Source organism: Artibeus jamaicensis, unplaced genomic scaffold, assembly GCF_021234435.1.
Source record: "Artibeus jamaicensis isolate MK-2021 breed Jamaican fruit bat unplaced genomic scaffold, CSHL_Jam_final contig_391, whole genome shotgun sequence".
Lineage (NCBI taxonomy): Eukaryota > Metazoa > Chordata > Mammalia > Chiroptera > Phyllostomidae > Artibeus > Artibeus jamaicensis.
Genome location: NW_026521814.1, coordinates 28,732,469 through 28,752,674, shown reverse-complemented (window position 1 = coordinate 28,752,674; position 20,206 = coordinate 28,732,469). Strand labels below are relative to the sequence as shown.

General features: G+C 41.7%; 1 protein-coding gene across 7 annotated transcripts in view; it reads left to right on the top strand.

Annotated features, from left to right (window-relative positions):
• The window catches only part of HECW2 (HECT, C2 and WW domain containing E3 ubiquitin protein ligase 2), a 352,175-nt gene that overhangs the window by 188,824 nt on the left and 143,145 nt on the right, over nt 1-20,206 (top strand). For 6 of the 7 annotated variants that reach the window (XM_053665222.1, XM_053665221.1, XM_053665223.1 and 3 more), the window contains one exon: nt 16,035-16,142. In XM_053665222.1, the coding sequence (XP_053521197.1) occupies nt 16,035-16,142 (108 nt within the window). Of the gene's footprint in view, nt 1-4,148; nt 4,538-16,034; nt 16,143-20,206 lie in introns of those variants that run through there. The other variant, XM_053665226.1, reaches the window with a different exon arrangement.

The following is a 20,206-nucleotide window of genomic DNA, read 5'->3' as shown; positions in this document are numbered from 1 at the left end:
CAGACTTCCACAGAAATGTCGCTGCTGTAAAACTGCTGCAGGCTCCTGGCAGGTCTCCCTTTGCACTCTTCACCCTTGCTGCCGTGTACCATCGATCAGGGCATTAGACTGCTCCCAACTGCCTTCTCGTCTTGGGGGTGACACCACCCTCAACATTGCTGGGAGGATTCTATCAGTTAATGAAATACAGAGCGCAGTCCTCGGCACTCGCTGAGTGGTCGTTAGTTATTGTTGGGGAAGTTGTGTATCAGAAAGCAATGTGTGGATAAGCTTTGACGTCATACAGACTCCAGATTTGAAATTCAGCGAGTTTCTTGCTGCTGAGTTATCTTGTGTTTGTGAAGCAGGGGTTGTAATAACTGTGCCAGAAGGTTACTTTGAGAATTAGATGAGAGAATGGGACTGAACGCTTCCAGTGCCTGGAATATAGCAAGTTTTTAATAGATAACAGATGATAGCCATTATTTTTTAAATTTTATTTTTTTAATATTTTCCATTACCATTTATTTCCCCTCTACTCTCTTCCATCTACACCTCTTCCTGCCTCAGTCACCACACTGTTGTCCGTGTCCGTGAGTTCTTTCTCTTTTTAAAAAAATTCAGTTTGATCACCTACTACATTCTAAGTCAAATTTTTAAAAAACACATATTTCATGGGTATGTGTCTATTTGGTTTTAATTGGATGCCCTCCTCTTACTCTTTTAGCAGCTGTCTCATTTTTGACATATTTTCAAAAACACATTCTGATTTATACACAGACGAATGTGCATTTCCATGGCAAGACTCTGGGAATCTGAAAGCGCAGTGGTGATGAGAGACCAGCATTCATTCATCTGGCTTCTCTATGTACACAGTGTAGAAGGAAAAGCAGCCCCCAAATGTTGTGGCCAATAAGCAGACACTTGCTGCAAAACTTAAATAATGCACATGAATGATGATGTCAGACTCAGAGGCTTGCAAAATGCATAAACACAAAGGAAATTCACAATGTACTTTTCAGGAAAAGGATTGTTCCTTCCTGATGTACTAACCTTGATTCCGTTTTGTGTTTTTGGTACCAGCATAAAGCGTTGAATTTTTCCATTGTCCATTTATATTGTAATCTAAGAATGATGTCTTTGTTCTTCTCTGCTTTACTCTTAATAAATATTCTTTGAGCTTTGGGAATAAGCTACTTCAGTTAAGTGATATCTTTAATTTTCTATGATTAATCCTTTCAGCACCCACAAATCACTTACAATCTGAGTATCCTGGCTAGATCAATAGCTTAGAATGTTGAGAACTGTGATCATCAGTTGGGCTTTCAGGAGACCTTATGGAGATGGGCAAAAGGAACAATTTCCATTCCCAGTTTTTTTAAAAAATATTTTATTTATTTATCTTTAGAGGGGAAGGGAAGGAGAGAGGGAGAGAAACATCAATGTATGGTTGCCTTTCATGTGTCCCCTGTGGGGAACTGGCCTGCAGGGACCTGGTCTGCAACCCAGGCATGTGCCCTGACTGGGTATTGAACTGCAATTGTCTGGTTCGCAGGCCCGTGCTCAATCCACTGAGCTACACCAGCCAGGGTCATTCCCGTTTTTTAAGCCTCTTTTTCTCTCCCTGTTCATGGAGGCATAAAGTTTCTAGTTTGTTCCTTACCAGCCTCTTCCCTCCCTTGTCCTCTGTGCTCTAGTCACGCTGGTCTCCCTTCAGTCTTTGAAAATGTCAGGTTGCGTCCCCCTGTGTGACCCCTGCACAGGTATGGGGTGGTCTCTCTTATTCCGTCCTCTCCTTACCCACCTCCTGGTCATCCTTCAGAGTTTGGTCCACTCACTGATTCCTTGAGGAAGCTTTCTCTTGTCCTCTGGCCTGGGTCAAGCCAGCAGCTCATCTGTTCCCTTGCAACAGTCTCTTCTTCCTTCGTAGCCTGTGTCATAATAGTTAGTAAAGAATTGGTTGTATATCTGTTGTTACTGAGTGTTTCTCTCTCTAAAATAGAAGTTCTGCAAGAAAAAGCAGGGGCCATGTCTGTGCTGTTCACAGTGATCTCCCAGGGCCTAACACCATGTGATGTCATAGTGAGTGGAAATGCTATGTATGGTGTTATATGAATGCAAGATTAGTATTAGTGGGCTTCCCCATTTTGTTTCATGTTGTTCATTTCTTTTTGGCCCTTCTTCCCAGAGAAGTGTGGTTTCGGACAAAGGAAAAATAGCATATGATAGTTTTGTAGTTTGACACTGTGTTTCTCTGGCTGTACCTTCTCAAGCCAAAAGGTTCCTGTGATTGAGAGGGTCCTGGCTGAACAACCTGTGTTTAAGAAATACTCTCCCCAAGGAAGGATGTGTGGGTGTGATGGCCTGAGTCTGAGCACCAACATTTATTTAATCTAACTTCCTTTGCTTTACTCTGTTTCTTTCTTGATCACCTTGGTAATCTCATTCCATTATTGACAATGGCTTGTGCTGTGGGAAGTAGGTTTCCTTTACGTAGGAAAATAGCCTGTTTGTCATAAACTATCATGTAAGCTTCAATGACACGTGGGTGGACCAGACCCTCAAGTTCAGCTAAAGTGGCACATGTGGAAAATGTTATAATACTTGGAAGGGAAAGAATGGTGGCTTGAGGGACCAGAGCGGTGGGCCCCTCTGTGGGGGCTGGGAATGTGGAAATGAATGGCGCTAACAGCTGCACCCTGACTAGAGTGTGTGAGTCTCTCTTCAGCCCCACGGAGAGTCTCGTGGTCCATAAGCAGGAAGCAGGCAAGAGGTTGATGATACACTTCCTCTAAGGATGAGAACAGGGATGCTGATGTTGTTGAGGCATTTGTTGTTCACAGGCTGTCGGTATCTTTAATGCCAGTGAACAATCCTTTCTAGATCATTTTTCCTAATCTCGGAATGGTGACAGAGGCCACGGTGTGCCCACTGGCTACCTGTGAGTTAGTGAGGTCACTGTCATCTTCACGGTGTTATTTGAGGGAGGCAACACATTTGCAAATGAACATGGGCTTGGGTGTCATTTGGATCTAACTTTAAATCCTAGCTGTTGTCACTTTCTCATCTGTAACATGGGTCTAATGGCACTAATGACCTCAGCCTTAGAGCACAGTGACACTCATTAGAGAGTAAAGCATCTACTCTCTGTCCCTGGTACATAGTAGGCATTTTGTACGTGCTTGCTATCACTGTTATTTGCTGGGACACTCCAAAAAAAATCTGCAGTGTTTTTTTCTGAGACTCAGTTGGGTTTGCATGTCCAAAAGAGGCCTGGTCGGAGGATGGAGCAGATCTGGAGTTCCAGTCTATTCCAGAACCAGCCCAAAGCTCTGTGGCCCCTTGAAGCTTCATGGCAGACTATGTCTGGGGTTAAGGGAACTAGAGAGGAAATTGCAGCCACCAAATGTAGTGTGGAGCTCAACTCTCAGTCTGTCTCTCTGCATGCCAAAAGCATGTGACAAATGAGGACGTTTCATCTTGCTTTCCTGGAATTTTGCTAGAAAGATAGGGTCTTACAGCCCTTGATTGCATTCGCCCTTGTCCACCAGCACTGAAAAGCAGTAATGACTGCCCTGAGTGAGTCAGCGGATTTAGGAGGCCCCTTTTCTCCATTGAAGGACAATGCATCTGAACCAGCAGCTCCCATCCTCTTCTCAACGAAAGACAAGAGCACCAGCTAGATCGGTGATTGTATTTGTTTTTGCATTAAAAGTGAGATCTGTGAATAACTTCTGGGTTGACATGCCCAATTTTGGCTTTTCATTAAAGCTATGTGATCATTGAAAAGGTTTTCTTCCTTTATTACAGTTTGAATCACAAGTTTGCAAGCCCCATTCTGGATTGGTTAGGGTACAGTAAGCCTATTTCAGTCACCTAAATGAATCAGTTATATCTGATTAATGGAACTAATAAATTTTTTTAGAGTTCCCAGACAGTGGCCACTCCATTCTGAGTAAATCAAGCAAAAAGTTCCCGTCTTTGTGGTAACAGTTAGCTTGTTGACTTCAGCCCACTCTGGTGTGTGTGTACACACATATAACTCATTCTTTGGAATTCTCCCATGGAAAAGCAAAGGAAGGAAGCGAGGGGAGGATGGGGTGATTGCATCCTGTACCCTTTACAGGGGTGTGGCCACAATGGCCTCAGCTGAAGGGACACTGATAAGTTATGTTTTTTCACTTAGGATGCCTGAGCAATGATAAGTCATGATGAAGGGCGGAAGTGACCCTCAGTGTTGTTCTTGGCGGGCCAGGAGTCTCCTGGTCGAGGTCTTCTCGAATCCCACTTAGTAGTTTATTTCTGGAGCTTTGAGGAAGCGGAAGAGAAGCAGGAGCATCAGTGACGTGGCTCTGCTGAGCTCTCAAAGGCACGTTAGGGCTCCAGACCACCTTCCCTTCGGTCTGGCCATTCCTATGAATGAAATTGCCCGTGGGGAGACCGGGTCCATGACTTTAAGGAAAATGAACCGTGTTTCTTCATGCTGCTTCCCAAACCTGATTTGACATGATGGAGTCCACCTTGGCAGACGCAGAGAGAAACTCTGGGATTGTGTGAGGTAAGGTAACAGAAAGTGACATGAATTGCTCTGTCTCTTGATTTCCGTGTTCAACTCTTGGGGGTTTGCAGTTCTCTCTGCCTTTCTCTTTGACAAGTTCTTAAATGCGGTTCCCTCCCAGTTCGGTTTGGGACAGCTATTAATTTACTATGCAGTGCATTTATCAGATTCAGTCACTTGACAATCCAACACAGGAGCTCAGTGCAGGGAGTAAAATACATAAAACTTGCACAATTAAGTGTGTAATCCCTTTATTGTGAATTTGTAGAGTCCAGCTGGTTTGAAAGGAACTACTTTACTGTGCACAGGTTCTGTAAGAATACTTTGGAAAATGGCAATTGATTGAGTCTAAATAGATGTCGTGACAGGTTATCTGCTTCCAGAATAATGTTCTTGCAGGATTTTAAAACTCTTCCCTTGGGGAATGAGATGTTAGAAGAAATTTATTTGTGATGTAATGTTTATGTGGACAGGTATTCGTAGCCACATTCTAGAGGCTGTTGATTTAACAACAATTTTACAACAAAACTTTAACTCGAGAATAAAACCATGTCTTTTGAAAAAGATTTTCTTGTGGCCACTGTGGCAAACTGGCCAAGTTTTTTTATAGGCCCTTAGACCTGGTTTAGTTACTTGTTTAAAAACTGGAATGAATGCAGGGCAAAATTTCGCTTCTATTTTAATGCTGTATGAATTAGTTTTTCAAATGAAAATTTTTATTTTTTGGCTATGAAATGCCAATTAAAGTTTCTCAGGGGGATTGGGAATTATTTTTGAATTGTCATGTAGGATGCAATGGCATTGAGTGGCTGCGAGCTGGGGAATGCCACAGTTCCTGTAATGCACTGGACAGACCCTCACATGAAATGACCTGCTAGAATGCCAATGGTACCTCATTGAGCAATACTGATACCTGCTCAGTTTAATGAAAAATGAGTTGAAGGTTGAGTAAAGATTCAGGTGAGCAGTCTGATCTCTGGAAAGGTCATTCATCTTCTGATGAAACCATTTTGGGGAGGGACCCATAGAGAGTAGTTGCTTCTGCAAAATTATTCTTTAGGATCAGTAACAATGAATGGTCCAGAAAGCTTGTTCTCACATACTTCTAATTAATATTTTCCAATCTAGTTGGATTAGTACCAACACAAAGTTAGCTATTGCAGCTCTTGGTCCTTATAGTATGAGCTTATTAAGATCAAAGGGGTAATTTACCCCTAACCAAAGGATGTTTTTGTGGTAAATACTATATTTTATAATGGTTGTATATTCCTCAGAATCTTCAGTTGTCACATGTCATGTAAAAGGAACATCTCTGAGGGATCTAGTGGTTGCTTTTAAACTTCACTTAGTATTAAAAGGGATTATCATTGAATGAGGGCTTAGAGTACGTATGGTGTTTTAATTAAAGAAAAGGAAGGAGGATATATAATCAAAATATGGTCATTCTGGCAATCACACACATAGTACTGAGACAGTTGCCCAAGTTAGCTAAACAGTGTGTCAGAGTCACAGTTTTATTATATTGGGAGGTAAGGGCACTTCGGCCTGAGTCTTTATTGGGCCAGGCTTAAAGCTCATTGACAGAATTTTAAGCTTTGAGTAATTTTCCATCCTGGCTGGTGTGGCTCAGTGGCCTCAATTCTGGCCCGCAAACCAAAGGGTGGCCAGTTTGATTCCCAGTCAGGGCACACGCCTGGGTTGTGGGCCAGGTCCCTGGTTGGGGGTGTACAAGAGGCAACCAGTCAGTGTATCTCTCACACATCAATATTTGTCTCCCTTTCTTTCTCCCTTTCTTCCCATCTCTCTAAAAATAAATAAATAAAATCTTTTAAAGGTTATCAGAAAAAAAGAAAAGCTTTGAGTAATTTTCCACCCAAGAACTGTCTGAGAGGCAGGGCTGTGAGCACAGTGGCCTTGTGAACCACTGCTGACTATGCTCGAGCCTGTGCTTCTGTTGGCTGGCCGTGTGGCACCTTCGTGTGAGAAAGCACAGTCTCCAAAAACATATACCTAGGCATGCTTTTGTTGTAATGTGTGTATATGTGTAACAAATTAGAACCAAATACATTTGTGTTAAATAAATTGAAAAAGTAAAACCTAACAAAACGAAGTTGAGGAATTGTGCTTTTGAGTATTAAAAAACTTAGCTCCCTTTGAAGAAAGGATGAAATGGACTGAACAATTTTAAAAACCCACATGGTTAGTTCCTATTATCTGCCAGTTCAACACTGTACCCTGTATTCCTCATAGCTTTCTAGGCTAGTTCTGTCGTCATTCCGGGCTAGATAATGAGATGGAGAATCTGCAGTTTGACTTGTCCAAGGTCACAAACCCAGTAAATGAGAGAAATCGAGTTTAAACTCAGGTCTGCTGTTTCTTGAAGTTCTGGGATCTTACCTAGCAGACAGCCTGGCAATATCATTTCCAAGCAGGGGCTTCCTTTCATAAAACCTATAATAAGTGATATGTACTTTAAAACAAAAAGCATACTTCTTGGTGAATACAGGGGTTTGTGTGGACGAAATGCCAGTGATATATTAACTATGCTCCATTAAGTGTTTTGTGGCATTATAAGTGATGGAGAATTGGAGCATTATATTTGATTGATTGAGGTTGAGTGTGGGAAAGTTGGACTTTCAGGAATTGTTTGAATGAGGAGACGGAGAAGGGCAATGGTGGAGTTAGAGAGTGGAATTGTAGGATGGTGGTTTGATTGGAGAGAGCTTAGAGGTGGATGAGTCACCTCACAGGATCGCTGGACTGAAGGGCTGGAATTGGTGCACAGCCTTTTGCACGGAGGACGGATATTTATAGCTTCTGCAGCCCTGTCTGCATGGGAAAGATGGATGCGGGAGGCGGGTCATGTTTAGGTTATGCTCCCACTCTCAGTTCTGAGCCCGGGCACGATGCATTGTGAGCCGTCCTCTCTTGTCCTTGTACAGTCTACTCTGCAGGCAGCAGCCAGAATGATATTTTTAAGATGCAGATCATGCCACTCTCCTGCTTTAAATTCTTCCGTGACTTTCCATGGTGGTCAGAGTGCAATCCCTGCCTTTCCCCATGGTCTCTGTAGACAGCGCAGAGCAATGCTGAGGAGCACAGTCTCCGGAGCAGGGCAGCCAGGGCTCACTCTGCAACACCCTAGTTGCAGGAACTCGGGCAAATTTCTCAATTTCTCTGTCCCTTAGTTTTCCCATCGTTGAAAATCTGATAGTAGTACCCCAAAGGATTGTCAGTGGTTTCAGTGTATTAATAATAGCAAAATGTAGTAAGCTCTACAGTGTTTGATATTATTATTAAGGTCTTCAGGGTGGCCTGCCCGGCTCTGATCTCATCCTCTCCCCCATCTCTGCCTTGGTCACTCCGCTCTAGCCGCATCACTTTGTTCTGAAGAAAACAGTTGGCTTGTTGCTGTTTTAGGGTCTTTGCATTTTTTGTTTTTTGCCTTTTCCTGAGTCCCCCCTGCAGAAAATGCTCACTGTTCCTTCAGGTCCCTGTGCAAATGTTTCCCCAACCGACCTGCACGAAGCAGTGCTCATGCACCCGCCTCTCTTCCCGCCCCCAGCTCTCCTGGCTGCCTTTCTTCAAGCCACGCTGTCCGTACCTGACATTCCATTGTATTGACTATACCTCGTGACATATACATTATTTTGTGTGCTTATTGGTCGATTTCCCCACTGGACCAAATCTCCACAAGGACAGAGTCTTTGACTCTCCTATTCCTCCTGGAATCCCTGTCACTTAGAATATGAGAATAGTACATGGTTGATACATATTTTTTATTTAAAATATTTTATTTATTTATTTTTAGAGAGAAGGGAAGGCAGGAAGAAAGAGAGGGAGAGAAACGCCCACCCGTTGCCTCTCACACAAACCCAACTGGAGACCTGGCCTGCAACTCAGGTCTACGCCCTCACCAGGAGTTGAACTGGTGACCTCTTTGTTTCGCAGGCCTATGCTCAATCCACGGAGCCACAGCAGCCAGGGCCCAGTGAATATTTGTTGAATTAATTTTAATAAATTTCATTTTCTCTGTCAGTTTTAGAATTGGTTTTCTTTCTGTCTTTAGGCCTTACACTGTTCTTTCTAATTCTTGGTAGCCTGTCTTCACCTTGCCCCAAATGAAGGGCCTTGAGAAAAAGATCATGAACTTTTCTCATGAAAGTTACTTAGCAATAGGAAGCCTCACTCTGACCTGTCATCCTCGGGACACAAGATTGGGTAGAAGCCTTTTGGTGTCACTGTTGGGCCTAATGTTGGATCTTGTGCTGAGGTGTTTACCAGGTGACCGAATGCTGGCCATACTTGACCCTTTGAAAGATCATGGGCTGACATTCTCATCATAAAGGTGTAATTGCTGGAGGAAAATTGCCATGGAAACCATGATGGGGAGAATTAGTATTGACAGCAATATGTACTTCAAAGAGACTGAAAAATTTTATAAAGACCACATAACTCATGCCAATAGCTTTATCATGAAATTGGATAAAACAATTACAAATTGCATGTTCTGTTTTTACAATGATACTTATTATAAATTATTACAATAACAGAATAAAAATAGATTTCTTGTTTGATATAAGTAAGCCTTATTTAGTAATTTATCCATTCAGAGTATTATCAGAGATTTTGCATTTCCTATATTTTTTATAGGAAAATATTCAGTTGGGGAAAAATAAATCTTAGTTTAGAAATCCTCTGAAAGCCTTTGTTAAAAAAGAATCTGTTTAAGATGCTTCAGAAGACTCTATTAAAACTGGTTGTGTGATCTTAGGTAAGCCAGTTCATCTTTTTGTACATTGGTGTGACTGAGTATAAGATATATTCAGACTTTAATGCCAGTTCAGCATAGTGGTGTGATTGAATGAAGTTAATTTGAAATTTTTGCCACAAAGACTAAGAGTTTAAATAAACAGCTTTGGTTAAATTAGCCTAGTGAAGCTTACCATAGAATTTGCAATATTCCCTTTGTTTTTCTTTATTCTGAAAAAGATGAAGATCTCTTAAAAGGCTTTATGTGTTCCTTGGCATGAATTTTATTTCATTTTTGTATATTTTAAAAACATAATACTAATATTCAGTTAATGTCACGTAATCAAAAGGAGAATTTAGGGTATCTTTCAGCCTAACCTGAGCACCTACTGTGTGCCAGGTATTGTTTTAGTCACTTGAGATACATCAGTGCACAGAACAGACAAAATTCTTGACTTCTTGGAGTTTACATTTTAAAGAGGAAGACTGTACAAGAAGTATATGTAGATTATATAGTATGTTAGATGGTGAGAGGGTTATAGAAAAGAAATTGAGCAAAATAGGGTGGTCCAGGAATGCTAGAGTAGTTAAAGTTTTAAGTGGGAGCAGGCAGGGTAGAGTTCATTGAGGAGGTGTGCAAGCAGACGGGAAGAGCATTGGAGGGAGGACTGAGCCACAAGGATGTAAGCGGGGAATCACCAGGCAAAGGAACCGTGAGGCAGAATCCTGACCATACTTTGAGGACATGTAAAGGAGGAAAAACTCTTTCCTCTGTCATCCTAGGGTCAGGGGCTGGGCCTGCAAGTCAGACTGACAAGAGACAGATTAATGAAAGAAAAAGCATAGAAATTTCATTAGATGTAAAATTTCAATTTCTGTGTGCATGGAAACCTTCGTGGAAATGAAATGAGGACTGAAAGAAGTGGTTAATCTCAGAAGCTGATACATCATTTAAACAAAAGACAATGAATTGTGGAGAAGTAATAGACAAAGAAAGGGGGTTTGGGCTTCTAGAGGTGGTACATTGTGGGAAGGCACAAATGTCCCCAAGGCCAGACTTTGCAAACTTGTCACAAGTTCTTCTTAGCCTCTGTTGCTTCGTTTGTCCTGTCATGTGCTGGTGTCTTTTTCTCCCATCTCTGGCACATCATAATCATCAAATTCTTCTGGTATCTATAAGAAAATTGCTCTTCGGGTGGCTCCAAAGTCACAGTCACCAGTGGGTGTGCTTTCAGCTGGGGGCATGGTGCTGTGATTGAGATCCCCACACCAGTCTGGTGCTCACACTGTCCATCCAGAGAGGACTTCGGGGTGGGACTGGATGTCTGGGTAGATCGGGTTAAAAACTAATGCCAAATTTTCAACTTCATTTAAAAGTTCATCAGTGACTCTTACAGTTCTGAGTAAGATTGGTGCTCTGTTTGGTACCATCACTGGTAAAGACTTAACCCTCCCCTACAACGTAGTTCCCATCTCAAAGTCATGGTCAGAGTTTTCTTCTCTCATCGCAGTGGGATTCCATAACCTGCCTAGTACATGCTGGTAAATTTGCAAAATTTTAACAGTCAAGTGGTCTCTGTGAAGGCGTGTACTTTGCCCAGGTGTAGCATGATCACTTGGATTGAAATTGTAGCTTAGTGTCCATCTCCAAAACCCAAATCCCAGACAGGGCACATAATTTATGAGAGTGAGGGCTTTGAATATGTTTTTTAAAATTTCTATTTTATGTCTAGTAGTGTACATAGTCTTTGGAAACGGTAATACAGACTTTGAAACATCTCCAAATCCAAATTTTTTTGGATGTGTTTGTTATGTCTAGGCATGTCCCCTGTATATTCTTTTACCTTAAAAGCTAATTTAAGAACATTTTCTTGAGTCTAAAAAGCATATAGAAGAGAAAATTACTCTCTTAAAGGTACTTTTCATGCTGATTTTTGTGTATGAAATATTATGGGAAAGGAATACTTTGAAAAAATTAAAAGACTATCTTTATATTATTTTTTGTGACACTTAATAAAAAGAATTCATTTAGGTTTTTTTTAATGGTTTATAATCACATTATTGATTAATATAATTAATCCTACTTCTCTGAGGAAGAAAAGAGTTATATCCTGGGGCCCAGGCAACGATAGAAACTTTTACTACTGAATTCAGCTCTAAATATGACCACTTACTTGCTGTTTCTGATGAGCGGATGACCATTCATGGACCCCCTGCCCCCCAAAAATGAACACTGGGAGGTAACACTGTATGTCTTTGGGAAGAGAAGTGAAGAAGAGAAGAGGTCCCATGGATGGGACCTCTTACCGACTGGCTGGCATGTATTGATTTCCCAAAGGGTATCTCCTTATGCATCTCCCAGAGACACTTCAAACTTGATTGATAGATAGTTTAATTATACACGATCATAGGGAGCACAGACCATTCTTCTTCTGTTCCCCTTCAACACTTTGCAAGGTATGCACACCTCTATCATAGCACTCTTTACATTGGACTGTACTTTGTGTGCTGGTCTTCCCCTGCACTGTCAACTTCATAGGGCAGGAAATGGGTGCTCTTGCTCTTCATAGTAGGCAGTCAGTAACTGCCTTTCAACTGAAGGGAGGGAGGGAGGAACAAAGGAACAAGCCAACAAATGAAACAGACAGTAGTCAAAGAGACATACATGGTCCAGAACATTTCTTAATTGCTCAATTTCCCTGGAAATAACCATGAACAGAATTTTTCCATGGGTGGTGTTTGTAGTACCTGTGTCACAGTCACCTGGTTGGGGTGCCAAAACTCAGATTCCCGCATGCTCACTCAAACTTACTGAATCAGAGTCTCTGGAAGAGTAGAACAGGACTCAGCATTTGGAAGAAGGCCCCGGGACATTCACTGGGAGCAATGGAGTTGGGCCGTCATTGTCCCGGAGGCTGAGTTAACCAAAGGGGAAGGCAGCCAGTGGGGCTGTGTGACCTCCTGAATGCGCAGGAGGTGTTGTTAAATCTGCTTACATAAAAGTCTGTCTGAGACTCCAAGGTGTTCTTCCTAAAAATCGTGTGGTTTCCATTAAGAAAAGGGGGTGTGTTCCTCAGGTAATTAACTAGATCTGAGAAAATTCTCTGAGCCACTCTACAGTTAATAGAGGAGAGTTACTGTGTGTACTGTAATCTCCTATCTCTTCTTCTTTATTTCCTGGCTCTAAACACTATTAATTTGTCCCTTGGAGAAGCAGACTTAACACAAGTCATTCCAATGTTAATAACAGAATTAATTAGAATAACCCTAAAGAGTAATTTTTTAAGCATAGCAAATGAAATCATTTTGGAAAATATCATGGATTGCTAAAATAAGGCAAGAGTAGAGATTTTCAAAAGTTTTCTTGATCATTTTCTCTCACTAATAAAAAAATAGATATGAAAATTGCCTTAGAAGGATTTTAGAGCTTTTTTGGTGTGTGCTTTGTTTTTCTATTTTAGAGAAAATGTGCTGCCAACTAGACTTGTAAAACAACAAAGAGCATATATGAGACATCAGTGGACAAGCTTTATATAAACCCTACCAAACAAAATTAGATTTGGAGAAGGTTTTTGGGAACATGAAATAAACATCTCCAGTGTTTCTTTTTGTGATTACATTTCAGCTAGAAAGTAACCTAAGTATCTAGAATATACACGCCTATAATATTGACTCGATTATAACTGTAAAACAGACACTTTAATCCCAGTAGGAAGGGACATAAAGGAAGGTAATAGTCAAAGAGCCAAAGCAAAGGTAAAACCAGGAAAATATGCCTCATGGTAGCTGACCTGTTTCTAGGTTGAGAGGAAGAAGCTAAAGGTCAAAGCAAGAGAAGGTGACTGATGGAGGGGATGGGGTCAAGGGCACCATCATTGTAATGGGACCTGGGCAAAAGGGCAAGACCTCAGCATGGGTACGGAAAAGATGGTAGATGGTTGGGCGATGGAGAAACCTAGGAGATGAGGCCTCATGCTTTCCAGGTTTGGGTGGTACCCTGCTCCACGTGAGAGGGTGGAAATGAGGTAGGGATGTGAGGACCGCGCAACAGACTGACATAGTTAAGAGAAATGGGGAAAAGAAAAGACCAACTGTAAGTGGAACAATTGGTAATTGGTTTTAAAGACTAATGATATTTCTTTGATTTATCAGAAACTTTATTCAGTTAAAGGAAGAAATAGATTTATAATTACATTTATATTATCCTTATAGGGGATTTATTTTTTTAACTTTTTTTTATTGTTGTTCAAGTCCAGTTGTCTCCATTTACCCACCACTCTCCCCCCAACCCCAGGCATCCCCACCTCCCACCCTTGATCCTACCTGCCTCTGGTTTGGTTGCGTGTGTCCTTTATACGTGTTCCTGAAAAACCTTTCTTTGGTGTACATTTTATACTCAGTTATTCTTTTCTTGTTTGGAGTAGGGACATTTTTGAAAGACTGACTTATCTAATGTAGGTGTTCACTGGGGGTAGAAGAAAAACAACTCCTACAATCTGGGAAAAAATATTCTGTGCTTGAATATCTGTGGAAAAGCGATCTGAGCAGAGAAATACTGTCACCGGAAGTGAGTTCCTGGGCCAGCCTAGAACTGACTGCAACCTAAATGAAGGTGTTAACCTACTTAAAGAAAAAGTTTTCACCTGAAGGACCAATTCCAATTAGTGTTCTTCTCTGTCAGAAATCTCTGGAGAACATGTAAAGGTTGAGTTGGGTCTCAGGCATCACTTCCGTCTGGAGCTCAGTCTCCTCCTCCCATCACTACCCCCTCATTCTGGTTCTGCTCCTCTGTGGCCCATCTTCCCAAGGCGGTTATGTCAGAAGTGTGTACTTAGTTTTGCTTCACTGAGTGTTGGGGTCGGGAGGGAGTTGGAGGGTGGAGAAGAGTTCAGTAATACCGGAAATGCAAACCGTTTTACAGTGAGGTCACCATTAACAAGTACAGTGTTGTCACTGTTCATCTTTTTCATCATGATCTTAGTGCTTGCTCCTTAAAACAAGATTTGCTGCCCCTTCTTTCCTGAGGCCTCAAGAAGAAAATTTCCCATGTGCATTCTTTTTTTAAAAAAGCATTTTGGATAGCTGGACACCTGCTACTCATGTACTTATATTCTGTTGCACTGTCCTCGCCTCCCCTAATTTTCCCCTCTTGCTTGGAGCAGGGTACCACCCACTCATGCCCAGGAGGTCCAGCTTTCAGTGTCTTCCAAGTGACCAGCAACTAATAAAGCACGTGTATTTGTGAAAACTTGAGAGTCCCTCTCCCCACATAAGTGAGAAGGATCTGCTCCAACGAGCCTCAAGACCAACAGCCACAGGACACCTTTCAGGGGTGGTTTTCGGCAGTTGCCTGAGTGCCGTCTACATGTCAGTGTTGTGTCCATGTTTGGTGTTGGTGGAGTTGTGCCCTTGTGCTGTTTGTTCAGGTGTAGACGTGATGCCACAAATGGCTTAGCCTTTCCTTCTGTGATGAACAGAGGCTGCTGCTTGGACTTGCACAAAAGGAATCTTTGACTTGTGCTGAATGCAAATCGCATGACAGGACCGTTCTTCCCTAAGTTCTGTGGCTCATCAATGTGAGGAAGCCAGCGGGCCACAGGGCAACGGCAGACCGAAGTCGCTCAGAGCTGGGTTACCTGACCTCCGAGGTGTCTTTTCTTTTAACTCTCAAAAGAGGAGAGGTTTTTCCTCTCAGACCTATTCTCTTGGGCTTGGGACCTTTTCTCTATCTTCCCTTTTTAGCATAGCTCTTTGCCCTGTCTGGTTGATTTCTGCTCTCAGTTAAAGTGAGAACTTAACATTTTTGTAAACCTGTGAAACTCTGAATGGTCTCCTTTTCTTGTTTTCAGGTTTACTTCCTGTTCTAGGGCTCTAGGGACAGAGGTTCCGACTAGTGGGATGTGAGCAAGATATGCAGAATATGGATCCCCTGAGCCTTCAGGGTGGGGGGCGGAGCCTGGGCAACCAGAGCGTCCCTGCCTGTCATCTGAAGTTACGTCTGTCATTCACCCCAGTGTGCCCACAGGTATCACCACTTTCTGTGTGTCATCAGGTCAAACAGCTTGGAAAATACTACGTTCAGGCCTATTCTTTGGATCCGTCCTTTCCATCCTTCTTCCCTGCAGTAGTGTAAATGCTGTCTCTTTCCTTTTCTTAAATGGGCTCAAGGCCTACTGCCTTTGGCATTTGGCAATTTTCCTGGGGGACCTGATGATCGGGGCTCTGCTCATGGCGAACCCGTGTAGTTAGGTTCAAGACCATGTCTTGACTTAGTGTTATAGCTTAGCATCCCTTTTAGTACCTGATCTTCAGTTTTGTTATGTTCTCCCAGCTCTGCTGTTCCTGTCCTTTTCACAAAGGGTCTTACAGATGGGAGCTCAACACCTCTTTTCCATGTCAGCCCGTCACTGAGGCTGCAGCAGCCACACCCTTGGTTCCTTTTAGTTTTTTGTGCTTTGGCAACAGTGAGCAACCTGGCCTGGCCCAAAGATGCTGTCACCTTCCCTGCCCTGCCCCCCGCACTCCTCCCCAGTCCTGCCCCCTCACTCCTCCCCAGTCCTGCCTTACAAATCAGGTGTAGGAGTCCAGGGGAATAATTTGTGGGGGGCAGTATTACTACTAGTGTTCATTAATGTTTCCCCTTTATCCTTTTTTCTATTCATCTTAGAATTTCTATTAGTCTTTGGGCTAAGAAACAACAAAGAGGTTGTAATTAAGCTGAAAAGTATTTCTTTGTTTTTTTCAGATGAGAATTCTCCGGCCAACTTCTGGGATTCTAAAAACAGGGGTGTGACTGGCACACAGAAAGGGCAGATTGTGTGGAGAATTGAGCCTGGGCCCTATTTCATGGAACGTAAGTAATGGAGTGTGAAGTGCAAGTTTGTTACTCACGTTGTATAAATAGGTAGAGATCCGTGGGGCCTCTTCTGAGTCTTATTTAAAATTTTTTCAGCTCTGATTGATTTATGCCATTTAACCCTAAACTGGAAAATACATTGTTTTAGACAGTGCTCATTAGAGAATGTTCACGTATTTTGAAAAAAGTGTGCGTGTGTGTATGTGTATCGTGTAAATGTATGATACATAAACTGTGTGTGGCTACTTTGATGCTTCACACATTTTATGTGCCCTTGTATCTATATGTGTCATTAATATTTAATTACTAATATTTATTTTAGGGAGCAGAGAGAATAGTTCAAGACTTAAGTTAAATTTAAGAATTTAACTGAAAAATTTCATTTGCTAACCTCACTATTATTTTTCCCACTAGCAGAATAACTTTTGCCTTTGGGTCCTGGTTTTTACAAGTGTAGGTAAGACAGTCAGGGACTGCTGTAGAAGCCAGTTTACGAGAAACCAGAAAGTGGCTGCAGAAGATGCAGACATCACCCAGTTAGCTGATGTTACAAATTCTTTTATACAGTACAGGGTTCACAGAAGTATCTCATCTCTTTTTATTTTGGATGAAGGGGAGGATTTATATTCGACACCAATATTATTCAGAATATAGTCAATAACGTATTTTTTTGGACTATAAGACTTACCCTGCCTCCCAGTTTGGGAGGAATAACAGTTGTTCATAATGCTGTTGAGTTCTCTTTACATTTACATTGGTGAAATGTTATTTATGTTATTAAATATTTCACCACATGTTTTGCTTCAAAAATATTTTTGCTGTTTTCCTCCTCTAAAACCTGGGTGTGTCTTGTGGTCCAAAAAATACTGTATATTTTTGTCAGGTAGATAGAAGCATGAATAAATAAGTGATTTACTGGTTGGTCCAGGTTAACTTCCACATTTACAGAATATTTCTTTCATGTAGAAATTTTCTGAGATATTTATCTCTGTATAAGAATTAAGTCTTCTATATGCAAGGGATTTCATGTAAGAGAGTGTGTAGATGCTAGTTACAAGGATCATACTTATTACAGCTTAAAATATAAAATAAGGTTTGATTAAATAGCAACCTGATGTAACCATATTAATATTAAAGCATATAAAACATCTGTAATATAAAAAGTTATTCGAAAGATTAACATGTATTACTTTGAATTGCCAGTAAAGGCATCAGACTGTTTCTTCCACATTTTTACTGGTAGGTCAGCATTCTGGAGCTTTCTCTAATCCTGTTTCTGCCCCCTAAGGAATGTCTTCTCTTCAGTTCAGTTTCTGGCCAGCTTGTCTCTTTGCAGGAGACAATGGAATGCAGTTTTTAAGGGAAAATGCTCGTGATATCAGGGGCAGCACAATTCCTACTCATAGTGTAGCATGTAGGAAAAATGTCTGGAAGAATATTTGCTAAAATGGAAGTGGGGTTGTTTCCGCGAGGTGAGATTCTGGGTGATTTGCTTTTCTTGCCTATTCCTACCTTACTTTACAGCATTGGCCCAGCTGGCATTACCGTGTAAGTAATCAGAAACGTAAGTGATGAAAGGACACGGGGAAGTGGAATGGGAAACACCGAGTGCACTCTCACTGTGATTCCTCCTTTGAAAGGGCCCCAGGGTTTAGCTGAGAAATACTGCCAACTGAACTTCAGGGAAAGAGTAAAACAGCTTTCTTATTTGCTCCGAAATGCTGCAGACTGCTAGGAATGATTGCCCCTTGAGGCAGTGTGCAGGTTCACATTATGGGCTCATGTGAACGCCTGGGAAGAAGTCTGTATCATGTGCTCCGCTAATTTGGAACACTGTGTCGGGGTGGGGAACCCATTTACAGAGTACCTCACTTTGTGTGATCCATTTCCTCTCTCCCTTCTCCCTTCAGAAGTCTTCGATGTAGGTTCATGATGCCCTGGCTGTGTAGGGTATAGTAAATATTTCTGTCTCAACAGAGGCTTTTCTTTACCTGTCAGTTTAGTATTAATAGAACGGGCTTGACATTGAAGGTAGAAATTGGAAATGAAGAGAAGAGTAGGGTGTCTTTTCCTTTTTCTCCTCTAATTTAGCATTTCCACCTCAGTTCTTCCTACACAAAGTTGAGGGTATTGTGCTATATAAGTGTCAAACTGGAGATATTCAGTAATGTATTTTTTAAGGACTGAGAAGAGTTATATGAGTTAATGTCCTGGACAGTGTACAGGAATTACAGACTGGTTTGGCTTCACAAGCTCATCTTCGTTAATCAGATGAGACCTACCTCAACACATATCTCTATCCTTTCAATGTCCATTCACTGTGAAAACTTCAGCTGGTGTTGACGTCACTGCTTAGAAGTGTAGTTCGTCTCTTTCAGACATTTTTAACCCCATGTCTGAGGAGAGCAGACCTAAGGGGACTTCACAGCATAATGAAGTTTTGCTTGAATTTCTGAGCTCATGGTGTGTAACTTAAAAAATCAGGGGGTGGGAGTTGCTGGGTATGTTAGACAGCTTCTGTATTTTCCACCTCTGATCTCAAAAACATATGACATTTAAAAACATTTGCTTTCATCTTCAGACAGAAAATTTATCTTTAGCTCATCAGAAGTCCAGGTGAAGTAAAATTCTCTGAAAATTGACCTAAATTCATGGGTAAACCTAGATCTGAGTGCTAAGCTATTTCTGAATGTATAGATGGCTTCAGTTTGTCTGGATAAACCCCTAAAGGAGGCAGGCAGCCCAGACTTATGTTATTACAGGGCCTGCCTGAATAAATTTGAAGGACAAAGATTGGTTTAATTTGGAGTAGATGACCTTCCTAGACCTTGGAAAGGAGGACCACTTTCATCTGCACTTGTCATAAGGCTGTCAGATAGTCCTCAGATGGACTGATCCTTGCAGAAACTGAATTGGTCATTTGTGCGTTCTTGAGTTTTGAAATGTAAGAAGTTTCAAAAGTTGTCTTGGCATGCCAGGATGTCTATTTCTGTAGTCTTCTGTAGACTATAGTTCATTCATTCACTCATTCACTCATTCACTCATTCATTCATTCATTCATTCATTCATTCATTCATTCATTCAGACCTGCTTTCTCTCTTTCCTTCATTCTTTCTGTTGGTTCTGTCCATCTGTGTGGAGAATTCATTCTTGGGTTGATGGGATCACTATTGTTCTTAGTCCATATCCTCCATCTCCCCTGCCCGTGAACACAGCTGGCCCCGTGGGCAGTGAGCTTCTCCCTTATCTGACACTCAGTCACCAGGCCTGTATCTGCTTTTACTCGTCCTTGTATCTGTTCCTCTTGCAGTTAGCAGTTAAAATTGTAGCTAAAATAGAGGCACGGCCTCATGTTCCCCTTTCCACCCTTTTGAGTATTCTTTCCAGTAACCTCTTCTCTAAGCTAAAATGTTAAAGAACATCAATCAAAATGCTACTCCTCTTTTACTTGGAGGGGATGTTGTTTAATTACACTTATTTAAATCTTGACTTATATCCTAAAACACTAAATAATATTTGAAATGAAAGCTGCCACTCAGCATGGAACAGTCCTGTATTTTAGGGGCAGGGAACTTTGCTGGTGTCCTGCTGAAGGAGTAGTCGGTTTCAGTCCAGGTGCAGACAGCTGTCTGTCTTTCTGTCTCCGGTAACCAGCCTGTGTGTTTGTTTTGGCAGCGGGTGATCTGCGTAAAGCCCTCTGCTTTGCACCTAGCCATAAGACTGATGGTGCTGTGAGCCCTGTAGTGTTCTGGGTGATAGGTCCGCCCACAAAATCTGCTTTGTGCAATTCAGAGTAAATTTATCTTACAATTTTCGAGATTCTAACATATCACCAGAGTTAGAGATTTTTGTTATAACAAGGAATAAAGTAACACCCCAATGGGTCAGCTAGCAAAGTTGGCCTGGCTATCAATATCCTACAAATAAAAATAAGCAGTCACTTTTTTTCCTCTTATAGCCTTGCTGACTATTTAGAGGAGATGGCATCCTACCTTGAGTTTGGGGAAGATGTCTTATGAAAATGCACTTGTCCTTATTGAGAAATGAGCTGCTCACTTGCT